Source organism: Sciurus carolinensis, chromosome 3, assembly GCF_902686445.1.
Source record: "Sciurus carolinensis chromosome 3, mSciCar1.2, whole genome shotgun sequence".
Taxonomy (NCBI): Eukaryota; Metazoa; Chordata; class Mammalia; order Rodentia; family Sciuridae; genus Sciurus; species Sciurus carolinensis.
Genome location: NC_062215.1, coordinates 21,064,232 through 21,073,606, shown reverse-complemented (window position 1 = coordinate 21,073,606; position 9,375 = coordinate 21,064,232). Strand labels below are relative to the sequence as shown.

The 9,375-nt window shown below is 44.0% G+C and overlaps 1 protein-coding gene across 1 annotated transcript; it reads right to left on the bottom strand.

The window, feature by feature from the left end:
- Positions 1–2,558: 2,558 nt before the first annotated feature.
- On the bottom strand, positions 2,559–8,082 carry LOC124979648 (keratin, type I cuticular Ha3-II). Its single transcript, XM_047544129.1, has 7 exons — positions 7,732–8,082; positions 6,257–6,339; positions 5,130–5,286; positions 4,082–4,243; positions 3,866–3,991; positions 3,520–3,740; positions 2,559–2,729 (listed from the first exon to the last, which is right to left on the bottom strand). Exons 1-7 carry the CDS (start codon positions 8,077–8,079, stop codon positions 2,627–2,629), a joined length of 1,200 nt encoding a protein of 399 aa, XP_047400085.1. The 5' UTR covers positions 8,080–8,082; the 3' UTR covers positions 2,559–2,626.
- Between the last annotated feature and the right edge of the window lie 1,293 nt (positions 8,083–9,375).

Below are 9,375 nucleotides of genomic sequence, written 5' to 3'. Positions count from 1 at the left end.
TTTTAAAGAAAACTGTCCACCAGGAATGGAATAGATAAAAACATGGCTGATTTTCCTTATGGAATACTTCGTAGTTAACATAAATGAAAAGAAAAACATGTATTAGAATAAAGGAATCTCAGAAACTTTGTGTTGAACGGGGAAAGTTTAATGGCAACATTGGCACCATTTATGTTATGTTTTCTAACTTAAAGTGCTAAGTTAGAAAACATACCAACAAAATGCATCCCTATATAAATTTTAGAAATGTTTTACTTGAAGGATGATATACCACCAAGCTTAGGGAAAACCTCTAGGAAGACAGAGAAAAAGAAGGATGGATATAGGTGGGGTTTTATCTCAATCTATAATTTTATCTTTCTTTTCAAAACTACCAAAGAGATGATGTAACTATGTACAAGGTTAAGATTGCTCAATCTTGGTTATCAACTTATAGGTATCTTTTTAGTTTTTGAACTTTTATATATTTGAAAATTTTTCATAATTAACCATTTACTATAAGAGCCAGGCATGGTGGTGCACACCTATAATCCCAGCAGCTCAGTAGGCTGAGGCAGGAGGATAGCAAGTTCAAAGCCAGACTCAGCAACTTAGTGAGGGCCCTAAGCAACTTAGCAAGACCCTGTCTCAAAATAGAAAATAAAAAAATAAATTAAAGATCTGGGGATGTGGCTCAATGGTTGAATGCCTCTGGGCTCAATTCCCAGTACCAAAAGAATAATAAAGTAAAATAAGAAATAACAGCTCTGCCTGTCACACTAGGTGCCAATCATGATTCATAATCATGTCACAGTGTACTTTAGAACCTAAATATTGTTGCCCAAAGTGTGAGCAGAGTAGTAACACTAAACCCTATCTAGATACCTCAGAAACTAAACTGGTTTTGCCCTGAGAAAAAGTTTTTTCCCTGACGTTGCTTTCTCTTCTCCACCAAAGAAAACACTGTGTAGAGAGAAAAACTAAGGACAATGCCCTAAACCTTATTATCCCAGCATGAACACCAAGTGGTTCAGTACTTCACACACTGAACAGTAAGATCACCATGTATCTACCATGCTGAGATATTTGAGGTCTCACTCACAAGGCACAGAACAGAGTTCATGGGAGGCACCTGACACTGATAAAGGTGACTGCAAGGTCACCGTCTGTGGACAGTGGTCCCAGCACATAGGAGAAGTGATGAGATAGATTGGACAAGGGTGATTTGCACAAGGCATGGAGGTGGCTCCTAGGAATGAATTTGCCCTGAGGTAAGAGAGGCTGGAGTGCCCAGACTGGATCTAGGACACCCTGAGTGCAGCATGAAATGTCACTCAGATGATCTTCCAAGGAAGGGCCCGAGGCCCAGCACCATCAACAACAAAGGAACACCAGCATCAAAAGAACTGGAATATGAGAACACAAGAATTTAAGACTAACATCGGAGCTGGCGTCATCACAGCACTAGAGGAGACATAACTAGCTTGTTGGTCAATCTGGGGACAGGGGCAGTAGCCTTGGCACCAACTACAGCCTGTCTAGTGATGGGAGTCATTAACCTTGGCGAGACATCAGAGGGCACGGATAGGAACAAGACACAGCACGTCTGTCCCCTTTAGTATTCACAGATATCAGAGATAAAATCATTTAGGAGAAGGTGCCAAAATTCAAAGTTAGCTCCAGTGGTTAAAATATTTAGATTAGAAGAGAAGTACTTTAAAAATCTGTCGAGAATTACTTAAATATGAAGGATAGGCCTTTTTACTATTATGAGTTTGCAGTGTTTCCCAAGGAGAGTTTCAGCAAGGTTTTGAGACTAATAGTACTGTGTCTCCTCAGGAAGATGTAGAAGCTCTGGGTTTTTGTCTGAAATCCGCTTCCTTCCCTATTAGCCACTTCATACCTAATTGCCAAATGGAGAATGAACTCTGGGTTCAGTCCTATCGCCTCTCCTTCCTCACCATGTAAGAGAAAAACTAAGTAGCAGTGCTCCTGATGGTTGGAGGACATTCAGTAATGTGAGTTTCTGTCCTTTCTTTCAGGTTCATAAGAAAGAAAACGTGGAACTTTCCAGAAATGCTATGCATTGCATTTTACTGAGTAGTGCCCCATGATGAATGTATTTGTTGTATTCAGATGAGGTCTTTTGCCTCGGTGATCTTGCCAGTCAAATACCATCCTGAGCATATGCTGGCAATCCTTATGCTTAGCGAATGTTAATGAATCATGATGAAGACCTTATAGGACAGGGTGAAACTATAAAGTCCTCTTTTGCCTTCAAGTGGCTTTATAAGAAGTACATTCAGTGTGAACACTTCGAAAAGGATGCATACAAATGAGAATTGTATCTGCAAGAGGAAAGTTTATTAGGAGATTCAGGGAACTGCAGGAAGGGCAAAAGAAGCAGAGAGAACCTCATGTGGCCCCTTCACAGCTCCAACCTCTCAGACCGTCAGAACATGGAGAGAGGCCCTGGGAGAAGAGGTCCCAAGGGGAGCTCAGGTTCAGAACCGGTCAAGGCACTGGGCATCTGTTCTCCTTCCAGGCCATGATTCATAGTAATGCTGGACGTGGGGTCAGAGAAGCTGAGTTGGTCCTTCAGTGGTCTTTCTGTCTTCATGCAATTCTCCGTCTGGCCCCTGGGGATCTAGCAGGGCCCACAACGGGAGCGTAGAACACAAGGATTGGTGGCACAGGGTCCAATGGGCTTGTCACAGGCATTGGTGGTAGCACAGGGATTGCAGGGCAGCCTGGGACACAGAATCATTAGATCGTCAGCATGAGAAGAGTATTTTTAAAAAGGGAGGGGGCTCAACCTAAAGAGACCTAGGAACAAGAAGAACCCGTTCCCTAATGTCTTAGGAAGTCAAGCCTTGTTCAGACCACTCCTTCTACAGAGTTCAGAGACAGTGGCAGAAAAGAGCAAAGAACACTTGAGGTAGAACCCCAGCCTTTGCTCCATAGCCCTGGGGAAGTCACTTCATCCCTGTGAACCTCAGCCTCCCATCTATAAAATGGGACAAGTAATATCCTCCACACGTGTAAAAAAAAATCCAAAAACAAATTGAGTTCATATAGACACTGTTAGTTGACAAGTGGTGTGCCCTCTTAGTTACTGAGTCATTGTCCCTTCTGACACTCAAGTGTTTATTATGAGATGGTTATAATGATTCTCTCTGCCTGCCCCCAAAGGATTCTGACACCAATCAGTAAAACAATGGATTTGAAAGTTTTGGTTAAATCTGAAAGATTGGTGATTGTTAAGCATTGTTTTCTTTTTTCACATCACAAGTCATCCCTGAAGACGTAAAGCATTATTTACCCTGCAGAAGTCAAAGGATCACCAGTGGGGAAAAAAGTCATCTCATAACCATCTTTAGAACAGAATAGTTTCGTCCCAGGTAATGTTAGTAACAAATACCCTGCCTTTCCCATTGCTGTATGTAAAACTCTGGCCTCTACAGATACATGGGTATATGAAACTTGGTTCTCAAAGTTCCGTTTTATTCTTGAATAGGATTGTGCCTGCCGGGTACTCACTTGCAGTCCTCGCTGTCCAGCAGGCCCCGGTACGTGTTGATCTCGCACTCCAACCGGGCCTTGACATCCAGCAGCACCTGGTACTCTTGGTTCTGCCGCTCCAGGTCAGCCCGGATCTCAGCCAGCTGGGACTCCACGTTGCTGATCATGCACTGCACCTGGGACAGCTGGGAGCTGTAGCGGGCCTCGCTCTCTGTCAGCGTGTTTTCCAGAGAGTTCCTCTGTGGTGGGGAAGACAAAGGAGTGTCAGGGAGCAGAGTCACCAGCTTCAGGGGCTAAGAAGAGTGTGGCCCAAAGGTGACTCTGCCTCCCTGACTTCACACGAGCAGGTCTGCACAATACACACCAGGTTATGCTGGGCCTGCAGCTCGATCTCCAGGGCGTTGACCGTGCGTCTCAGCTCAATGATCTCCGCCTGGCAAGACTGAAGCTGCTCTGAGCTGGACACCACCTGCTTGTTCAGCTCCTCAGTCTGAAACACCCAAGGGAGGAGACAGGATCAGACCCTGGCCAGAGGAACCTGGGCCTCGGGTCCTGAGTGGTCACGTGCTCAGATGCCCACCTGGGTGGTGAACCACTCCTCCACTTCCCTGCGGTTGGTTTCCACCAGGGCCTCGTACTGACACCTGGTCTCATTCAGCACGCGGTTCAGGTCCACAGTGGGGGCGGCGTCCACCTCCACGTTGAGGCGATCTCCAAGCTGGCAGCGCAGGGTGTTGACTTCCTGATGGAGGGAAGGGAAAGACTGGACTCACAAAACAAACTCTCTTCAGGGAAGTCCAATAGGATGGGACGTGAAATTAGGAAATGCAAGTTGAAATCTACATTTAACTGATGTAAAACCCAGATTAAGTTACCTCTAGGGACTTCAGCCTCCACTCTGAGTCTCTTTCCTTATTTATATCAGGAGACTGATTGATTAAATTATTGCTAATATTTCTTCTGACTCCAGAATTATATCATTCCCTTCTGATTTTCCCTTTGCTCAGTGATAAGCATGGCATGACACTTGGTTTTGCTAGGTAGATATAGAGAAACCAGGTTTCTCCTTTCATTTTCATGTCTTCTCCCTTCATGTACTATCTTCTAAAGCTTGTTTACTCCTCATGAGAACAATGTTTGAGACATGCATCTGATTTCCTAATATTACATTTAATCATGACATTTGAGTCAACCACTAAGTTCCTTCATATCTCCCATTTTTCTATCCATTCATCCATCCATCTATCCACCCATTAATCCTACTTGGATTCCAGCTATCTAGGTGACAAAGAGAATAAGAAAGTGTGCTATCTCCTTCCAGTCTTAACAGTAATTTAGTACCTATTCAGAAGATAATAAATCTTATCAAACAGTAGCAAGTATTTTAAAGATCTTTATATGGACTTCTGGCCACACATCTGGCCCCAGTTGATCAGCTGACCACACTCCTTTATGTAAAAGAAGTCAACATGCGACTCATTCCACAATACTCCCCCAAGTATGCTTTGAGCAACCAGAAAAATTTTGCATTAACTGTAGGGTTCTTAGCAAATCAAAAGCTACCTTTCCCTGCTCAGGGTGTCATGGAGCTCTCAGTATTGTGATATTGGGGGTTGGGACTTTCTTACTTGTTCATGGTTCTGCTTGAGGCACAGAAGCTCCTCCTTCAGGGACTCCACCTGGGCCTCCAGATCAGACTTGCACAAGGTCAGCTCATCCAGGATCCTGCGCAGGCCATTGATGTCTGATTCCACCAGCTGCCGCAGGGACAGCTCTGTCTCGTACCTGTACACACAGCCCAAGGTCAAGGAGGAAGACTTTCATTCCTAAGCTTTACTCAGTTGACCTAGTCAAATTCATTATATTTTGAAATATTTTGAATTTTAAAAAAGTTTTTCTAAAAGGAAAAACACCACTGTGCTGGATAAGGAGACCTACTTCCTCAATGAGACCCACCAAAGAGGCATTGGTGGGATACCTGAACACGATTTCATCTATCATTAACTATATCTATTCTAAGAACCCCATTCACAAGTTGCTTTCAATAAAACCCTGCCATCTTTGCCCTCTTGAGTTGCTACAGTTGGTACATCTGCAAAAGATTCTATCACCATCTTTCCAATCACACTGAGGAGCAATCTAGTTTTGTGAGAGAAGCACTGAAGTAGAAGTCAGTTAGATCCAGCCTTGCCACTGAATGGCTGTGGATAGATTCCTTAATCTCTCTGAGCCTCAGTTTTCTCATCTGTAAAGTGAAGACAAAACCAGTACTTCATAGGGTTGAACTGAAAATGAAGAAAAGGTATTAATTATATTGTAAACTCTAAGGTCACATAAAAAATGCAAAGTATTCTTATGTTTGCAGCAGTCAGACCTAAAAATATTGATTAATTCTCAGAAAGATAGAAATTTTGCCTCCTATTCTTGTGGTTGAATAACTTCTTTCTGATGAGCTGATAGTAACCGATCTACACTAAGAGACCAGTGTGAATTATGCTTTCAAACTTAGTCCAGACCTTGAGTTGAAAGGGAGAAGGAGTAGGTGGCTTCTTATACTCCTTCAGACTAACCATAAAACACAGAATCTTAGCACTCATGAAGAGACTTTGGCTTTTAACCTAACTCTAGCCCAATGCATGAACTCTCCCTGTATCATCTGGAAGCTTCTGCTGGAACATTCGCAGGACAGGGAGTTCATCACTTTGCAATTCTGCCTGCCTGTCACTGGACCGCTGTGGTCAACACTAAGTCTTACTTGGTCCTGAAGTCATCAGCAGCCAACTTGGCATTGTCAATCTGCACCACCAGCCTGGCATTCTCAGACTTGCTGCACAGGATCTGGGGAGGAGATTAATTGTGAAATGAGTTATATTAAGAAAGGAATGTCCTGTTACTTAAAACAAAAAGCTATTTCTTTCAACCACAGTCCTTCCCAATAGCTTTATGTCCTTCCAGATTTTCAGTTTGGAGAGACAAGAAAGATTCGTTCATAGAACTGATCATTTTCAAAATAAGAACAGTCAAAGTGAAAGGTGCCCTTAGTCATGAATTGTACTCTTCTTGGTCTGCCTCTGGTTTCCTATAGGAACTGAGCTAAGTGGGTAGTCAAGGCTCAGGTAGGGTGACCAACCATGCCAGTTTGCTTAGGACTGAGAGGTTTCCTGAAATGTTAAAACGAGACAAGTCCCAGGCAAGCCAGGATAAGCGGTTATTCTACCCTCACACCATCTCATCCCAGTCCCTACTCACCCACCTCTCTCCACTCTCCTTTTGCATGCATGATCATGCTTTGATGAAGCATCTTCCTCTACCTTGAATGCCCTTGATGCCTCATCTACCTAGCAAGGCCCCTTCCCTCCCCAACCCCTCCATGTGCTTTTTACTTCAGTGGCACTTCTTAGCACCTTAGCATTTGTTTCTCCATGGCTCTCCCCTATTAGACTTGAGCTCCTGAAAGAAAGAGGCTGTCCAAGTAATTTATCCCCCACCTCAGCACTGTGTCTGATACTTGCCAACTGTGGGCAAATAAATAATGATATTCATATTGCATGACCCTCCTCTGACCTTCACTTTGCCAGCACTATGCAAGAGTGGACAGAAAAGTTCATCCAAGAACCAAGGGTTTATACAATTGAACATAAACTCCTACTCATCCCTCAAACCCCACTCAGATATTGGCTCCTCTGGGGAGCTCTCCATGTTCCACCTCCAGGTCCTCTCTTTCCTGGCACCCACTCTACTTCTGCATTTGTGACTCTGCATTGCCATTGGTATACATGCCTGCACAAGTGAGTGTCGTGTGTCTCTGTATACTAGTGAGGTTTCTGAAGTCAATGACTCTCTTGCTTTACCAAAAACAGTCTTTTAATGCAGCTTTGCAAGGTTTACAAATGTTTGAGGATTTATTATTCTCTGAAAAGCAGATTAAGATATCATAACATAACTAAAAAAATCAAATATTGTGGTTTTAGGTTAAAACACAAAAAGCAATGTAAGATGCTTTTTGGGGGGGGGGGGGGGCAATGCCTTACCCTAGTCCCATTCCGTATCCTTCCCTTGGTGATTGCAAAATGGATTTTTGAAGGCTGTTTGATGTCCTATCTAAGCCAGTGGATTCTATGTCTCTCACTCTCAACATTAACTGCCCACAGCCTTAGAGTCATTTGGAAGCAGATACGTGAAATTTAGATGAAGTTCATTAAGTTGGCACTGTGGTGCCCACCCCCTCACCTTCTGCTGGAGCTCCTCAATGGTCCGGAAGTAGGACTGGTAGCTGGAGCACACCAGGGGATCCTGCTGCTGGCTCCGCTCCTGGATGCGGGCCTCCAGCTCTGCATTCTCCCTCTCCAGCTGGCGCACCTTCTCCAGGTAGCTGGCCAAGCGGTCATTCAGGAACTGCATGGTCTCCTTCTCACTGCCATTGAAGGAGCCCTCACAGAACCAGTTGCAGTTGCCCACGTTGGCAGGGATGTTGCAGGCCCCGGGCAGGGTGCAGCCATGGCAGCTGGGGGGCACGCAGGGCCGGGAGGAGCAGCTGCTTCTGCAGCTCACATTGGGCAGGCAGCAGTTGTATGGCATGGTGCTGGGAGGGAGCAGAGCTCTGAAAGTCAGTTTCAAAACCTGATTTCTTTTCTCTGGTGTTAGCCCTGGTCCTCCCCAGGGCTTTATATTCTGTCAGTAGTGGGTGTGGTAACCACATAAAGCATTACCCTCCTTTTCCCTTCTTTACCAATTTTTCCATTTGTTATTTAGCTATCCCGCGTGAGTCCTTGACCTCATAAAATGTTTTACTCTGGCTTCTTGCTAAGTCAGGACTCCTCACCAATCATGCTAGTTAGTTAAGTAAGAGCTTCATGGTTTAGCTTCAAAGAAACCAACTTTGCCAACAGCAGCACTTATTCATGGGCACTTAAGTTAGAGTGACAGCTGTACCCTGTCCTCCAGAGTTGGGGGCACTTCTGTATCTCTTTCTCCTAAACAAGGAAGAGTTTGTGCCTTATCCAGTACATACTCAGTTAGAACTCTGGGGGATGGGGAGTACCTAAGGAATCCTCTCTGGAAACCAGGCTATTTAGTATGGAATCCTGGAAGCTCAGATCAGAAAAGAATCACAAGGCCATCCAACTCAGTATCCCTTAGCCATTCCATCCAGGCAGAGTGAAGCAACTCAACCCTCTTCCTCTGGGGCTGCAGGAGTCTCCCAGGCTCCATTTCTACTCCATTCTTACAAAATTATTAAGAAAACTAACGTTTTAGAACTACCTACTACATATGAAGCACCGTACTATGTACCTACACACCGTGAGACTCTAATCACTGGATACCCACTAAGTTCAGGAACCTCATACACATTATTTCCTTCAGGCCTCACAAAACTTGGCAAGAGTTTGTAAGGCTGCTTCTGATGGGGTCCCCAAGGTTCCAGAACTCCTGCATGGTGGAGCCAGGATTCAAATGCAGATCTAATCCCAAAGGCTATGATGTCTCCACCACTTTGTATTATCTCTCCATTCCAGTCTTCTCACTCTGAGATGCAATAATGTGGAAAATGATTGCAATCAGTGGAACTCAATCAGTACTAGACAATATATCATCCTAAATTAGAAAGAGCCAAGTAATAACAAGTCTGATCTTCTCTATGAAAGAACCAAGAGTCATTTCTGTTCTAATGGAAGTTTGCTAAGCAAGAAATGCACCATACCCTCAAGAAGCTTAAAAAAAAAAGAAAAGAAACCTCTAGTTAATCTGATATAGAAATTCTTGAGCCTGGTTAACCAAAAGCACCACATTTTCATGGGTTTAGATGACATTTCATGAACATCAATATGTTTTGCAAGCAGATGTTCTTCCCTTATATTCTTCCAGATGGAGCTA

Excerpts from the sequence above, each read along its gene's own strand:
- LOC124979648 (XM_047544129.1), bottom strand. The coding sequence starts at position 8,079 with ATGCCATACAACTGCTGCCTGCCCAATGTGAGCTGCAGAAGCAGCTGC. Across the intron at positions 6,340-7,731 it reads TTGAGGAGCTCCAGCAGAAG|ATCCTGTGCAGCAAGTCTGA; the intron begins GTGAGGGGGTGG and ends TCTCCTCCCCAG. Across the intron at positions 3,992-4,081 it reads AGGAGTGGTTCACCACCCAG|ACTGAGGAGCTGAACAAGCA; the intron begins GTGGGCATCTGA and ends TGGGTGTTTCAG.